This window comes from Notolepis coatsorum (assembly GCF_963971535.1).
Source record: "Notolepis coatsorum genome assembly, chromosome: 4".
Lineage (NCBI taxonomy): Eukaryota > Metazoa > Chordata > Actinopteri > Aulopiformes > Paralepididae > Notolepis > Notolepis coatsorum.
In genome coordinates this window covers 5,018,535-5,035,978 of record NC_140168.1, presented here as the reverse complement: position 1 = coordinate 5,035,978, position 17,444 = coordinate 5,018,535, and the positions used below count along the sequence as shown (strand labels likewise).

Genomic DNA, 17,444 nt, shown 5'->3' with positions numbered 1-17,444 from the left:
TTAAATATAAGACCTTTTAAAGACACGTTGAACATAATTTACTACCTATTGCACAGCCATACCAGCAAAAGGTATGAAGGGTAATTATTATGAAAGAAATATTTCCATATGAATTGTTGGGGGGGGGGGGGGGGGGGGGGAACTGATATATTACCTACTACTTACTTTGCAGTCTGGACGTTTCCGACAAACACATTTAAACAAGATACACAGAAGTTATCACAACATAGAAGTAACTTCCTAATCAAATATATTTTTAAGACCTATCAAAAACACATCCTCAGTCTTTTTTAAGACCCAGCGGGAAACCTGACTAGTTTATGTTCTGGTACCTTACTGGTTTATGTTCTGGTACCCCGACTGGTTTATGTTCTGGTACCAGACAAACCGCAAAATAACACACTATATCTTCCAAAATTGATAAATCAGTAATTATATATTTTTCCAAGTGTATTTTAGGTTTGGATTAGGCACGAGGTATCCAGTAGGAGGTTAAGGTTACTACCAGGCAAAAATTTACAAATAATTTTGAACTAATTGATTCACCAGGTATCGACGACACCAGTGGTATGTACCGGACCGGTAAGATTCAATCAAACCACTAATGAGTCCAATCAGAAAGCTCAGAATAGTTTTGAGTTTCTTTGTTTCCCTGCCCACTCACTCTCTGACAATAGGCATGTTTATTTTTCTCATTTTTATATTCAGTTAATTATATTGTTTACAGTAAATGTTTTCTCATATCTAATTGTATTGGCTATATTTATGTCTTTCTACTCTTACCCTGCCCATACCTCCCCTCCCCCCTCCTGCTATGTCGCCAGAATTTTCCCAAGGGATCAATAAAGAAATATCTTATCTTATTCATTTCAATGAGTCGACTCGAAATTAACTAATCAATGAGAATAATTGGGAGGGTCTATCTTGACGGGAAGGGTTAGGTTTATAAACACCTTTTAGGTGAAAATTACAGTTTAGCAGCTCAGCCAACGCGTGTCAAACCAGATCGCCCATGGGCCCCGCAAATAGTGAAGTAATGAAAATATATGCTCAGACCACATGTGTATGCCACAAAGATGGTTAACACTCTTTATTGTTGTAATGGGTCATACAAATCTCAAAACAATATTTTACGTTCCCACGTGAAAGAAAAAAAGAAATAACTTAACACAAAAGTCAACAAAAATACAAAATTACACTAGGATGCATCAAAATAGCCCCCCCCCCCCCCCCCCCTTCACAGTGTACAATGTTCTGAGCCATTCGTCCCATGAGGTTTTGCTCATGTTGAAACAAAATAAGTCTTGCCACGTCCAAAACGCCACTTGTAACGATGAAACAAATGACCAGTTACACCTAACAACACTAACTTGATACAAATAACCCCAATAACTCTTTCAGGATTCTGCATAATATAAGCAAACTCCTTAATTGTGTAAACAAGACAAGTCCAAAAGTATGACGAGTATACAATATGAACCCCTTTTACACACCAATGGAACGCCACAAGAATGCGGTCATATTTGGTCCCATGTTTCAGCCTCTACAGCATAGTGGGTTTAGAGGCACCAATAAAGCAGAGTAGACCATCAGCTATATTTTCTACATAAACAAAAGAATACCAACAAACCCCTGGTTTCAACACATGGCCCGGGAATCATCAAGCTTCTCCAATAAGGAGTCAAGAGTTAATGTTACCCTTCACATCCTAAAGATGGTCCACATGACCAGATGAGTAACGTCCACACGTTGCACTGTCAAAACATCTCTGCCCAAACAGGAAGTAGACTAACCGTTGTTACCCGTATTATCTTCCCTTAGGATATTGAATAAATAATATTATTGTTCCCCCCATAACTTTAGTCGCTTTTATAAAGAACGGGAAATTATTTGAAAAAATTTATCTTTGTCTTAGCAGCCTTGTTTATTCACCGTGTCCATGGAAACGATGATGAACACAGCCATAAAGTTACGGTTTCCTCATGCAGAAAGGATAATCCGTTTACAGCACTGCATAACTCTTACTGTAAATGTTCGGAGACACACCGTTTTTCCGTTATCCGTCGTGATACTCCCGTCTACGCCCCAATTCAAAGTTATAACCACATTTTCTTACAAAATAATTTGGTCGCGGACAACCAGATTTGGTACAGTTATGCAGCACTTTTGGGCAGAGGCGTTTTGCAGGCCGTGTGACGTGCAGGCGTACAGACAGCTCCTCGTAGGAGTGTGAGTCATGTCAGATCAGTCCGTGTAGTCTGAGAGGCTTGAAAACATTAACCCTGGTCTCAAACTAAACATATGGCTGTGTCCATCCTGTGAAACTACGGGTAATCACACAAAACTATCTGGCTTTGGCCTGGACTCCCGCTAGTGATACATTGGCTCAGATGGCTACAGCAGCTTTACAAAAACAACAGTGTCAAGTCTATAAATTGAGGTAGACTCCTTTTTAATATACAGTATAGCTGGTTACTGTGGCCTGGTTGTAAACCACTCGGTCATGGATAGATAAAATCCCCTCTATATTCAGAAAACAAAGCCTTGATTACCACCTGTACAACAATAATTGAGACAGTGCAGAGTATTTTCACATCTAGCCACAGATTACTTTCTTGTCCTCTCCAAACAAAGTATTTTTTTTTAAACATTTGTAATATCTACCACAGCCTTACCAATATGATATTTTAACAAACGCCGACTCGCACACAAACAAAAGTCGGCTGGTATTTCACAGATGCATTTCTGCACATCACAGTGTGGGTCATCTATGGATTAAGCAACAGTTCTGTAAACAAAAACTAAAGGGAGATGATCTGAAAAAAAAAAAAAAAAAAAAAAAGGGCATTCAGGATGAATCGTTTTCATTTTTTCCCCTTCTTTTTCTAGTCGGTACCAAACTGCACCCCTGGGGAAGGTACCGGTATACACTCTGCGTTCTGTGCAGGGCAGTTGTTATTCGGCACTTAACATTTTTAAGTGAATTAATCCCAGATGCTGTTTTTTTGAGTGCACAGCATCATCTCTCTTTGATCGATTAAAATCGATCCTCCAGTTCAGACCTCCGAGAGGGGATAGCAGCACAGAACCTGGAAGAGGGGAGGGAGACACTTGTTTTCAGGTATTTTCTAAATTGTCTTTCTAAGGGATTGTGTCCATGTAGCACCTTTTTCTGGCAGGGAAGTGCCGGCAGGACACTGGGAAGTGCCAACGACTTTAACGACAGCAGCACTTTTCTGGACAGTTCTGAGGTTTTTCGACATAAAAACTGATCTGAGTGGCAGCAAAAAAAAAGGCAGCATGCTCTGGAAAAGACACAGGCGCTCGGAGAAAGATACTACATGGACAGAATAGTCAGGGTATCTGCAGGTTTCAACAAGTTAAATCTAAGACTTTTTAATACCACTTAGAGGAAAATTGTAAACCAATTTCACAACCATACTAGCAAAAAACATGGCGGCTGCACTTGTGCGCCAATTTAAATGATCACCTGTTCCATACAAGCGCTCACCAGACGCACCAAGCTCCCGGTAGCCCCGCAAAAAACAACCAGTTGAATACAAAAACATTTCATGTATTTAATATGATTTAATTTCCCAAAAGCCGGGGCCCCCCAAAAATTGTATATATGTGCAAATGAAATGGAATACTTTTTAATACCTTTTATGGCCTTAAATTGAGAATTATTAATTTAATATATTTGTTAATACCCCACAGATACCCTGATAGTATACAACTGAAATGTTTAATCAGCATGAAATGTAGTAACTTCATTAGCTAACTGCCAACCTTTACCTTGGTGACATTCTAGGCAGTTTTGTCAGTGGTTCCATAGCGTTCATTAGGGATCGGGCCCGAATGGTCTCTCCTCTGGAGATTGGGTAGAGTGGGCAAGTGTTGGTAGAGTGCGGTTCTGCTCCCTGAGAAGAGACAATATCCATGTCAAACATACAAGACCAGTAGAATGTACAGGAATGAAGAAGTCGACCAACATTACTGCTGAAACAACAGAAACAAATACAATTTTCACAACTGCTAAGCAGAAACTACAGATGTCCCCCGCCCCCCCCCCTCTCCATATCACCATACAAATACAAAATGTTTCCACGAGTACCCGAGTACATACCAGGTCTTGGGTTGGCAAGCCCTCCGTGACTTGGGCTAGGCGCTGTGCCCTGGTAGAGAGAGGCCAGGTCACTGGGGCTATAGGAACTCAGGATGTTGATCATGTTCCAGTCCGTGTCCATGCCCCCTCCGGTGGTGGGAGTGAGCGCCTTCACGGCACCAAAAGCCTCGGGGTGCTCAGAAGGAGAGGATCCTAGCGACGAGCTTATCATCCTCCCGCCCGAGATCAGCAATCTGGTGGACCCGTCCGACCCCGGTATCCTAAAGCCGGGTTTGTCGGCTGGGTCGGTTTCCCTGCCTGGAAGCATTGAATACTTGAGTCTCTTCATGGGGTGTTCACCTAAGTCCATGTGGGGCAGGTTCCCAAAGCGGCTGGACAGGCACAGCCTGGCAGCGTCCGAGGGCCAAACCACGTTATTATTCCTCACCGGGTAACTCCTCTCGCCAATCCCCACTCTGTCCGACGGACCCAGTCTGCCAGTCATTACGTACCTGCTGCTGGATTCTTTCACGAGCTCCGTGAACCTGGAGGAGCCCTGGCTGACGTGCGGCTCGGCGACCGCTCTGTAGCGCGGCATCTCCGGGACGACTTCGGGGCGGGGGATGGGTACGGGGACGCGCTTGGGAGTGGGAGGTGGATGGTTGGAGGGGAGAGACTTGAGAGTGGGAGGTGGATGGTTGGAGGGGAGAGTCTTGGGAGTGGGAGGTGGATGGTTGGAGGGGAGAGACTTGGGAGTGGGAGGTGGATGGTTGGAGGGGAGAGTCTTGGGAGTGGGAGGTGGATGGTTGGAGGGGAGAGTCTTCTCCTGCGGCCTCGCAGGCTGAGGGGGCGGAGACTTGGTCCGACGGGGGTGCCTCCGGTCTATCATGGGGAGCGGGGCGACGTCCTTCCCGTCGAGGGCAGGGGGGCAGCCCGTGAAACGCTTCTGCTTCAAACCGCCCCGGAAGCCGTTCTTTTTGGTCGCGTCCGACTTGTCTTTGTGAGTCAGTCTCTTGTGCATCACCAGCACCTCCGGATACAGCGTTTTATACGTGCAGAACGAACAGGCAATTGGAAGTACTGCATTCCTGGGTTCGGCGCTCTGGGAGACGGAGAGCGACAGATTTAACGGGGCCTCTGAGCCGTCGTCGTTCGTCTCCTTCCGTTCCGTCTTCAGGTTAACAGGTACGGGGCATTTTATGAGGACGTCATCCGCCGGGGAGTAAGCAGTCTTGGCAATTAATTTCTCATGCTCTGCCTTCACTTGGGCGATGCTATGAAATCTGTCCTCTGCTTTTGCACTGGCACCCAATCTGGGGCCCGGCACCCAGAGTTTGGACCTAATTGGGACCGTTTTTTTATCTGCACCTCTGTACTCTCTCTCGTTGGGAGAAGGCGCTAGAGGCACAGGTCGGGCAGGGATCTCCGTGTAAGGTTTGTCCTTGTGACGTCGCTCCAGGTGATATTTCAGCGACGTCTTCTGGGCCGCAGCGTAATCGCAATAGACACACTTGAATGGTTTTTCACCTGAAGCACAAGAATTGAAAGGTTTTAAATTAACATTAACATTCACAGCACAATGCATGTAGTATCTCAGCAGGTCAATGCTTATACAGGGTATCTGCAGGTTTAGCCCAGTCAGATTTAAGGCTTTTTAAGACTTTTTAATGCCACTCAGAATTAAATTTAATACCAATTTCACGATAACAAAATGGCAAAAATCATGGGTACTCTCAGTACTCATTCAAGGGTACTACGACTATGCCTGCACCTCATGGTACCAAAGCACCTCAAAGGCACTAAAAACAAGATTACAAACATCACAAAACAAACTGGTCAGACTACTGCTTAACCTCACTCCTAAAACCCACTTTACCCCTGCCCACATTCAAAACCGCTCTTAAAGAGCACCTACGGGAGACTGCAATTCGAAACTGGCCACCGTAAATGTCCAACCCCCCCCCCCCCCCCCTAATGTACAGTCTCATCCCCAACATATATGTATAATATTTTCTGTTAGGATCTCTGGGTAACAGTACTGTATATTATTTGCATATCGTATATGTCACAAATGTAACAGTACTACAGTATAACCTGTATGTCATGTATGTCCCTATGCCATAAATGTCATGATGTCATGTATGTTTTTACTGTATTTATTTCTGTATATTTTATTTCATTTTTATTCTATTTTACTCTACTCTTATCCTAGGCAACTTGATTGATTTGTGTTATTATTCTAATTCGTGACCTGTCCTGTCTAAATGTTTAAATGTTGAGCGATTTGCAGTGTCAAATTTCCCACGGGATAATAAAAGTATTTCTATTCTATCTATTCTATGTTGTGTATGTCAATATGAATTGAAAATGGGGGACCCTGATGTAAACAAGACAAACGTCTTTCTATGGTCTGCATCCCCTTATTATTGTGTGTATTGAGCTGTACTGTATTGTACACATTCTGCAATCTGTTAAATAAAGTTTTCATTCATCCAGTTGTTTTGTTTTTGTGGTTTGGTTGAATGAATACTTTATTTAACAGATTTCAGAATGGGTACAATACAGTACAGCTCAATACACACAATAATAAGGGGATGCAGACCAGAGAAAGACGTTTGTCTTGTTTACATCAGGGTCCCTCATTTTCAATTCATAGTGACATTTATGACATGCACAACATACATGACATCATGACATTTATGGCATAGGGACATACATGTATATATTACTGTTACATTTGTGACATATGATATGCAAATATACAGTACTGTTACCCATAGATCCTAACATATATATATATATATATATATATATACATATACATATGATGGGGAGGAGATGTACATTAGGAGGGGGTAGGTGGGTGGTAAAAAATAACATGGGGTGGGGTGAAGCTCTCACTCTCATCAACACAAACGTGTCCTTGCCCTTGTTTACATCCGTGAAGAGATTTTTTGGATGCAAGAAGCCAATCCAAACCTGGCTATGTAGGACGTTTTATCTTTTCCACACGTGAATGTTTTAGCGACTTCAGAGTCAGGGAACATCGCTTGAAACACCTCTCCTAGTCCCTCATTTCCATTGTAGGACTGATGCTTTGCGACCGTATTTAGAACCCACAGTACCTCAGCTTCTAGGGTTGGCGTGGAGCCGAACGTTACCCGGACAGGTGCAGATGTAATTGGTGGTAGACCTACCTGTCCCTCAGCAGTTGATGTGGACGGCGTCGAAAAGAAATTTGATATTGAAGTTGTCTGCAGGCGGGTTTTTGTAGAGGTAACATGCTTAGCGCTGTGCATGTGTGACTCGACTGCTTTTATTCCCATCGTTCCCAGTTTAAAATCCTTTTTGCAGAGTTTGCAGCGGGCCTCGTACATGTCTTTCACCGGGACCAACCACGGTGCAAAAACCACTGGTTTTCGAGCCAGTTCTCATTAAATTTGCACTTTCCCATGTTAAATTAACGAGTGCAAATAAATACAAATCAATTAAACTAAACTAAACGTCAGCGTTATCGCTACGGCTTGAATAACGTGTTACCTATGCTCCGGTGTTCTGAAATAGCTCCCGACGGCGACACACATTAAGGACCACATTAAGGTTCCGCCCCACTGCGTACCGTTTGCGTGAAAGGAAAAAAAAAGAGCCTGATTTATCTCCCGTTAATAGTTTCCCCCCAGATTTCACAATGAAACATAAGATGACATGGCATGTTTTTAAGACCTCCGGAAGTCGGATTTAAGACATTTTAAGACAAATTAAGGCCTTAATAGTTGATAGTTGAATTTAAGACTTTTTAAGACTTTTTAAGGTCCCGCGGACACCCTGTTATATATGCAGTTCCATTCTTTCTAGATAGTTAATAATAAATTCTATTTGTACCGCACTTTATATTTGTGAAAATCTCAAAGTGCGTCACCTGTGTGAGTCCTCAGGTGAACGTTGAGGTAGTAGCTTGAGCGGAATGTCTTGCCACAGTAGCTGCATTCTCTCGACGCGATGCCTCGGACTTTCGAGCGTTCGAAGCCATCTGAAGAGAGAGAAGGAATCATGAGGCCTGGAGTTCCTGTAAACTGACCAATCACGTGGATTTACCACAGCAAAGGGGAGAGGATCACAGTGAACAGCAGGGGTAGGGCTGGGCGATTAATCGATTAATTCGAATGAATGATTTAGAAAAAATTAAAATCGATTTTCAAAAAAATATATATATTTTTTTTAATAGTCACCTTTTATTTTACAAAAGGTGATGTTTGGTGAAAGTTAGATTTGCACTTTATTAATCCCAATAGGGAAATTCATTCCCGTTTGATGATCAAGAGGCACCTTTTATTTGTTTTAAGTGAAGTTTGGTGAAAAAGCTAGTTATTGCACTATTAATCCCAATAGGGACATTCATCTTTGTTTGATCAAGAGTAACCTTTTATATATATATATATATATATATATATATATATTTTTTTTCTTTTTTTTTTTAAGTGAAGATTGGTGAAAGTTAGGTTTGCACTTCAATCCCAATAGGGAAATTCATCTTGGTTTGATAAAAAATAATTGTCAAATAAAAACAAAGGTTTGAATGATTTCCTTGGCGTTTCTAGTTTAAGAGAAAAAAATCGATTAAAATCGTAAATCGGATTTAAAAAATTATAATCTGAGATTTTATTTTTAGGCCATATCGCCCAGCCCTAAGCAGGGGGTGTCTGTGTTAACCAATCAGCCTCTGGGATTAATAGTGTTTATCTTGTCTCACTATGAACTCCAACAAGTAAAGGTCCCTTTTAAATAATGTTGTTGCTGTACCGTGGTCAAATCCTTTCTGTGACAGAATTGAAAACAATATCGGAATCAGCTAATGTGTCTGACTCTTAACCACCAAAACCTGCACACACTACAACGTATGACGTATATCATGCCAGTTAGGGCACCTTGTGTATACTGTTTACTTTTACTCTTACTCATAGTACATATTCAGATTCAAATTCTTTATTGCCTTTATTTTAATGTATAATATAACCGATAAAGACCCTCATCTGCACCTTTGTTTACACAGTTTATGTTTCTCATATTTTTTATTTTTATATTCAGTTAATTATATTGTGTTTACACCGTTTATTTTTCTCATATTCAGATCTCATTTTATAGCTTATATATTTATATCTTCCTACTATACAATATCTGAAAATTGTTACTCAGCTGATAAGAGTTGTACCCTTCCTGCTGACTTGTCGTACAGAATGTGTAAGTCGCTTTGGACAAAAGAGTCAGCTAAATTACTAAATGTATTAATACCCTGCCCATACCTGTACCTCCCCTCCCCCCTCCTGCTATATGACACGCAACTGTCCCCAAGGGATCAATAAAGGTATATATTATCTCACCCGAAGCCAATGCCACCGTGCCGTCTTCATATCCGTCCTCGGAGGCCTCCTCCGCCCGGTCGATGGAGACAGTCGGGCTCTCCTCTCCACCCCTCTCCCTCTTGTGCACCCTGGAGTGCAGGACTAGCTGGTGATAGGTCTTGAACGTTCTCCCGCATTCCTCACAGTTGGTCGGCCTCTCCTTGTCTTTGTCCTTTCGCATCAGGGACGTCTTCTTGTCCGGCTCGGGCGACGGGGTTTCCGTGGCCGTGGGCTGCCGGGACCTCAGCTCTTTCCCCGCGCCCTCGGACCAGATGTTGCTCAGCTCCTCCTTGTCCGAACCGAAGTCCTCGTTGTCCGTGCTGGTGGCGTCCTGGCCCGTGTCTTTGGCGTTGTTCGGACCGACCGCTACCTTGCCCTTCGTGGCGAGTTGCCAGGCCTGGTATGTGTTGAAGGGGTCGAGTTGGGCGATCCACTTGGACGATCTCTCGGGCCGCGGCGCGTCCTTCCCGTCAGAGCAGGGCCGGAGCTGGAGACCCTGTAGAAATGCCCCCTGGTGGTCACCAGAGGACTCGGCCGTAACATCCTGGTCCTCCTTGTTTTTATCTTTGTCGGGCTCCACCTCTCGATTGTGTACTTTACTGTGCTCCACCAAACTCTCCTGATTGGGAAAGAAAAATCCACAGACCATGCACATTTTGTAAACCGTGACCACGGGATCTGTGTTCTGGTCTTGAACGACGCCGTTGATGGTTACTGGGGGTTCCAGGTCTTGCTGGGCCTTGTTGCCCCGAGCTCCCGGCTTGCTCCCGTGCATCTTCATGTGGTTCTTGAGGAACCAGGGCTCCCTGAAGCGCCGGCCGCAGAAATTGCAGCCGTAGGTGAAGTAGTCCTTGTGTTTCCTCATGTGGGCCTCCAGCTCGCCGGCGTCCAGCGACATCTGACCGCATACGATGCAGCTGAGCGCCTCCTCCTTCTCCAGAGGATGGACGACGACGACGATGGGTTTGGGTCGGGCCCGCTCCCCGGGGATCCGAAACTCCGCCTCGACGCGGAGCACCGCCGGCTCAAAGAGCGTGGTGGGGTGTCGGCTCAAGACGTGGGGTCCCAGCTCCTCCTGGTGAGCGAAGGTCTGGTCGCAGAACATGCAGCACAGCGGCGAGCCTCCTCCCCCGGGCTGCGACACGGCCTCCTCCGAGGCGGGGCTGTGAGGGGTCATGCTGGAGCCGGCCCCTGGCATGCTAGCACTGCTGCTGGTGAGAATGTCTTGGCCCAGTCCACCTGGGCTCTCGGCAAACGGGTGCAGCGGGTGAGTCGGCATCGTCCTCCACCGGTGGGGTAACTTAGGCTACGGCCAACCCCTGGAGACGACGAGAGAACAACATGTCAGACCGTGTTCAGTATCATTGGGCGACATGGTAAAGATAGGCTACTGCTAAGGCCATGCAAAATTAATAGTTTGGTTCCGGTTGCCGACCGACCCTGCCGATTTATGTGCGACCCAAATTTATTTTATGAGTTTGTACCAAAAAAAATTATTAAATAAGTTTTACAATAAAGTTTTATTAAATCTTAGTAAAAAAAAGTGCAGTCCATGTCAATAATGAGAATATTACACACAATATTTGCACAGCTCTCTGACGTCAGGATATTTAGTGAGTAGTATTTAGGTGTAAATAATACTACTACCTTTGTACATTGTACTTTTGTAGTACAGTGTCTTTGTATTTTAACCTTTAGTATTATGGATATTAAACATGCTGGCAGAGTACATGCATCGTGAACATTTTTATTAAATAAAAAAAAATTCCCTATCCAGTCGCCGTGGGAAAAAATAAAATAAAATAAATTCCCTACCTACCCATGGCCTTAACTGACAACCAACAGGAACCAAACTATTTATTTTCTTAGGCCTAAGTAACTCACATTTACAAACCATTGAGATAGAAATAATCAGTGCAAAATACACAAAAGAAAGGTTAAAGCATGCAGCGGGAAATGTCTTCTCCACACTGAAACAGGAAATGTGTCCTCCGAGCGATTGACAATATAGATGACTCAGTCACTTCCTCCATGTATACACCACTGATAAGACAGATAAGCAGTTTTAATGTGATACTTAGAGGCTAGACTACCGTACCTACTTGAGTTCTATATGATGTCCTATATATCATCGCTTAACATTTGCATAACTGCAAACAAATGTACTTCTTTAAAAATTATTACCCTATACGCAATCAAGACGCACGGTTGATGTAGGTCATACTTTATATGTTGTTACAAGTGTGATTTTGAGACTAGATTTCAGACGCCATAAATATTTCAGATGTTGGCAGTTGGTGGAAGTCAGTGGCTGGTCACAAAGCTCATAGTCATAAACATGGTGCAACAAGCTAAAGGTAGGAAATGTACTGCCTCAAATCTCAAAAGGAACAGAACTATTTCCCAGAGCTACCAGAGAACCAACATTAAAATTTGTGAATACATTATGTATATTACATTATGTGCAGAATTTAGCTTTAAGTAAAATGTATAGGAGTTACTAATTTGTGGGTTCATAAAATGTTTGTAAGATCCATTATCATAGTACTACTATCAGACATAAACCAGAATTATATATATATAATTCTATAATATAATATAGTCACCTTTTCTATCTTTTTTAATTCAATCTCCATGGAGTCGTCTGTGTGATATTACAGATTACAGGGCAGCACACAAGGAGTTGATATTACAGATTACAGGGCATCAGTCTTCTTCCTCATTTCTTGTGATAGGTGAAAACAAGGAACACACAAGGAAATGAGAAGCAAAGTGCCATGCCTGCAAGTCGCCACTAGGGGCAGAGTGGCTAACCCTGAATAGATGAAGCCTGAATGAATGATTGAATGATTGAATGAAGGTGTGTAAATTAGTGGCTTAAAAACAAAAGAAAAAGGCAGATGAATGACATTAACAAGCTTACATTTCTCAAATGAAGCGACCTCTATTCGTGTCCTACCCTATCACATGTTAACAAGACTGCATACTAAGTACATACTATACCAAGAGATTGTTTTGCATAATGCATGTCTAATAATTTGATTAGCTGAGAGACTAAAGTTAAGTTAGTTGGGGAACTGGAAATTGTACTCTGCATTTCTGATTGGCTAGAGTGGAGTAACTGGACCGACAAGTTGAAACTCATGGCTCTCTCACAAAGCCCAAAGAGGCCCTATTAAACATCTGCCAAGTGTAAAGCACATCCCACCCCAGTAGATTCTAACAATCTTTAAGCTAGTTTAATTCATGCGGCAACAGAGTAATAAATATACCTTATAATTCATGGAACAGGTAATTCCAATTCATTATAAAGCCAAAACAATGTCAACTGAGTCTGTTTTTTTTAAAGGAAGTTGAGTCATTCCATTTCTCAAAAATGAGGATGAGACCAATTCCAAAAAGTGAACTATTTTCCATTATTCATCTCAATGCGTGTTCACGTTAAAAGTGTCCCATTTAGTATAGTGTGACTAACTTCACTAAACCACTTTTCCAAGGCTTTTCAATGTGTATATAAAAAAGCAGCCATTCAATGTATTGTGTACACACAAAAAAAACACTAACCTTCTTACTACTGTCTTCTACTATCATGCACTCTTCCACTAAATAATCTTCCTTTTTATTACTACAACCAACCTACCTACTAATATGTCTTTACTACCGTGCATTCAACACTGAACAGCACTCAAGTTTCAACACCATTTGATGAACATTGTTACTCAGCTGAAAGAGTTGTACCCTTCCTGCTGACTCGTCTTACAAAACCTGTAAGTCGCTTTGGATAAAAGAGTTCAGCTAAATGACCAAATGTAAATAGTATTTTAAAGCAGGTGATCTATAGTATCTGAGTGAAGTCAATGCACTAGAGTAATATATATATATATATAAATGTAAAGTCCTTGTAAATTGTATTATAAAGCAGGTGATCTATAGTATCTCAGTGAAGTCAATACACTAAAGAGTAATATATAAATGGAAAAGTCCTTGTAAATAGTATTATAAAGCAGGTGAGCTATAGTATCTGAGTGAAGTCAATACACTAGAGTAATATATATATAAATGTAAAGTCCTTGTAAATAGTATTTTAAAGCAGGTGATCTATAGTATCTGAGTGAAGTCAATGCACTAGAGTAATATATATAAATGTAAAGTCCTTGTAAATAGTATTATAAAGCAGGTGATCTATAGTATCTGAGTGAAGTCAATGCACTAGAGTAATATATATAAATGTAAAGTCCTTGTAAATAGTATTATAAAGCAGGTGATCTATAGTATCTGAGTGAAGTCAATGCACTAGAGTAATATATATAAATGTAAAGTCCTTGTAAATAGTATTATAAAGCAGGTGATCTATAGTATCTGAGTGAAGTCAATACACTAGAGTAATATATATATAAATGTAAAGTCCTTGTAAATAGTATTTTAAAGCAGGTGATCTATAGTATCTGAGTGAAGTCAATGCACTAGAGTAATATATATAAATGTAAAGTCCTTGTAAATAGTATTATAAAGCAGGTGATCTATAGTATCTGAGTGAAGTCAATACACTAGAGTAATATATATATAAATGTAAAGTCCTTGTAAATAGTATTTTAAAGCAGGTGATCTATAGTATCTGAGTGAAGTCAATACACTAGAGTAATATATATAAATGTAAATAGTAGTTTAAAGCAGGTGAATAGTATCTGAGTGAAGTCAATACACTAGAGAGTTAATATATATATAAATGTAAAGTCCTTGTAAATAGTAGTTTAAAGCAGGTCTCAGGTCAGTGCAGCTCAGTAAGGATGGAAGTCCTTGTTGTCAATAGTAGTTTAAAGCAGGTCTCAGGTCAGTGCAGCTCAGTAAGGATGGAAGTCCTTGTTGTCAATAGTAGTTTAAAGCAGGTCTCAGGTCAGTGCAGCTCCAGTAAGGATGGAAGTCCTTGTTGTCAATAGTAGTTTAAAGCAGGTCTCAGGTCAGTGCAGCTCATTAAGGATGGAACGTCACCAGCAGGTCTCGTGGGTTGAGTTGAGCAGCAAGTGTTATTATGGCAACACTCTTATTTAGCCATAACGTTAGAAGGGCTATTGCATTTCTATATGTGTATAATAAACATTAACGACTTCCACTGCTACTTTATAAAGAAAACTGAACCAAATAGAAAGAAGGAAAAAAAAGATACCGTTAATTAAACACGACGTTAGTTCGAACTCAGCTCCAACCGTCGACAGTCGTGATGATGACAATACATGTGCTGCTGTAACGTTAGTTAAGTCAAATGTAACGTCAACCGCTATGGTTATATTTGAGAATATATAATATTATTAGTGTTTTAAAAGTTTCTAGGCTAATAAAACGTTACACTACTACAGCCGTGTGTTTACCGTGAACTTGAGACACTTCTCCTCCTCGACTCCTCGGAACAAACTGTAGGAACTCAGCAGCAACAATACTTTACCAATTCACTGTTTCCGGAACAAAAAAAAGCCGATAAAAGCACCAACAACAGACTTGAGTTTATCTATAACCGCTTCTTCATTCAGCGACGAGTTTTTTGTTGTTGTTGTTGCATTAATTACTAGTTTTGTTTGTTGTCGTTGTGATGATGAATCATATTCGGTTCGTGGTGTTTGCAAAGAAGCCTCACTACTATTACTATGCAGCTGTTTGAGTTCTGGAGCGCGTGCTCATCATCGATCCTCCTCCAGGGAAGATGCAGCAGCGCGTGCACACAACAGACGCCCCCCCCTCCACCTCCACCCTCCCCTCCCCAAAAAAGAAATTTAGGGCGGTCACGTGGTCACGAAAACGATTAGACTAGGCTTTTAAACGTTTCTTTTTAACAAGGCTTTTGCCTGAATTTTCTTTTACTTTTAAATTTATTTATTATTAAAAAAAAAAAAAGTATGTTCTTCCATTTCATTGGTTGTTTTTATTAATTTTAATAGTTTTTATTCATTTAACTTTTTATCTTTATCTCCTGTAGTAGCACTTTGAGATGTTCACAAATATAATGCGGTACAAATTGAATTTATTATTATTATTATTATTATTATTATTATTATTATTATTATTATTATTATTATTATTATTATTATTATTATTATTATTATTATTATTATTATTATTATTATTATTATTATTATTATTATTAGACCACTGCATTTCCGCGTAACACGGAGCTCGTGAGTGGGAGGGGGCGGGGGGGTGGATGTTGATTAGAGCCTTGACGTGAGTGGTTGTATCTACGTCACGACTACACCCCCAATCTCCCCACATGAGCTCAAAATACCGGAAGTGTTGCGGTGGTCTATAATAAACCGGAATATAACAAACAACATACCTTCATGGAAATCTTCTTTTGGTGACCAAACGACTTAGTTATTGTACTGTCGTGCCAAACGCCAAAAAAACTATTCGGTCACTAAATCATTCCCCTGTTTGGTTAGTTAATTTGTTTACTTAAACTGTTACCCTATACCATAACAGCTGGGTTGATTATTTTTTATTGAACCATTCTTTTCCTCCAATTCACTCATTCATAGCCAATAACATGTCCCCTGGTGTACTAGAGTACTATTTGCTTATAATATCTATAGCCTAATAGAAGAGCATCGTGTGTCAAATGTCAAAGCTATTATAAGTTAAGTATTTTCTTTTTACTTTAGTTCTTTTTCCTTTATTTTTTTACAGTATGAAGCACAATCTCATGGCCCATGGGACTCATTCAGAACCAAGCATTTCACTGTAATGTACATTATATGAAAAAAAAACGTGGACTAACTAAGTCAGAGTTGTCTGTTTGAGACACATGCATTGTATTGTACTTCCTCACATGTCTCCAGCCACAATGCAGAGGCCTGCGGCAGGCAGTGGGGGGATGGGACCTCAAACTTCTCACAGCTATACATGAAGGTTCCGGCAGGTTGTGTTTTACAAGATGGTTCATTTGTTCCCGTCGAATAAAGTTGACAAATGCAAGACACTATATACTAAAAGTACGCGTTTTAACCCAAAATCGAATTCATTAATTAAGACCCGCACACTGTGTATTTCTGATTATATTTTTATTTATATACTTTTTTTGTGGGATAAGTTTCAAGTTTTGCTTTATTTGTCACATAATAAGGTACATGTACAATACATGACAGTGAAATGCTTGGTTTTGTATGAGCCTCCTGAGATTGTGCTTCATACAGTAAAAAGAATAAACACTATACAAAATATACAATATCCAACATGGTCAAAGAACGAAAGAAAAGTAGCTATATACAGACCACATACATGGATTTGATTTGACTAATACCAAAACAACGTGGGATAATAGAAACTGGGTGAGATGGGTACTGTGTCACCTTTATCATGGTGACATTCTTATAGCTACTGCTGTGGATTCCTCTCCCCCACCCAAGCATGCAGCAGATACGACTGATTATACATGCTGTATTTCCTCTATTCTTCTTTTGGTTTTCAACGAGGAGTATAGCCTAGTTGAACAGAGAAGAATGGAGAAGTAGGTCAAATAAGCAACATGAAAGACTTGGACTAATATAAACGTATAATGCTGTTTTATAATCAGTTTCCAATTAAATCCCAAGGTCTTATTGTGTTCCTCGCTCTAGGAGGCACTGAGGTTGTTATTATAGTGAGCTAAAACTAAACTAAAAACATTTAAAAGTCTGAAATGAAAATAAAAAAGGAAAGTTATACTTATATTGTGTACTTATAAAACTAACTAAAAGAAAAATAGTATAAATACAATGTCTTTAGTGTGGTCAGAATTGTCAACACAGCCAGCGCGAGGAGGCGTTGGTGCATAATGTTTATTGTGACCTGGATGTTTACAGGACTGAGTGGATCACCTTCACGTGTCATGTGTTTGTTTTTTGTTTTACACAATACCTTCTGAACTTCTTACATCTGGCCCCTGACAAATATCCCCCATATTATATTAAATA

At 40.8% G+C, this 17,444-nt stretch overlaps 1 protein-coding gene across 1 annotated transcript; it reads right to left on the bottom strand.

Annotated features, from left to right (window-relative positions):
• Positions 1 to 2,936: 2,936 nt before the first annotated feature.
• znf217 (zinc finger protein 217) lies at positions 2,937 to 14,952 on the bottom strand. The gene is made up of 6 exons (XM_084311681.1): positions 14,871 to 14,952; positions 9,484 to 10,823; positions 8,025 to 8,135; positions 4,127 to 5,632; positions 3,796 to 3,920; positions 2,937 to 3,089 (listed from the first exon to the last, which is right to left on the bottom strand). Exons 2-5 carry the CDS (start codon positions 10,781 to 10,783, stop codon positions 3,808 to 3,810), a joined length of 3,030 nt encoding a protein of 1,009 aa, XP_084167807.1. The 5' UTR covers positions 10,784 to 10,823; positions 14,871 to 14,952; the 3' UTR covers positions 2,937 to 3,089; positions 3,796 to 3,807.
• Positions 14,953 to 17,444: the final 2,492 nt, after the last annotated feature.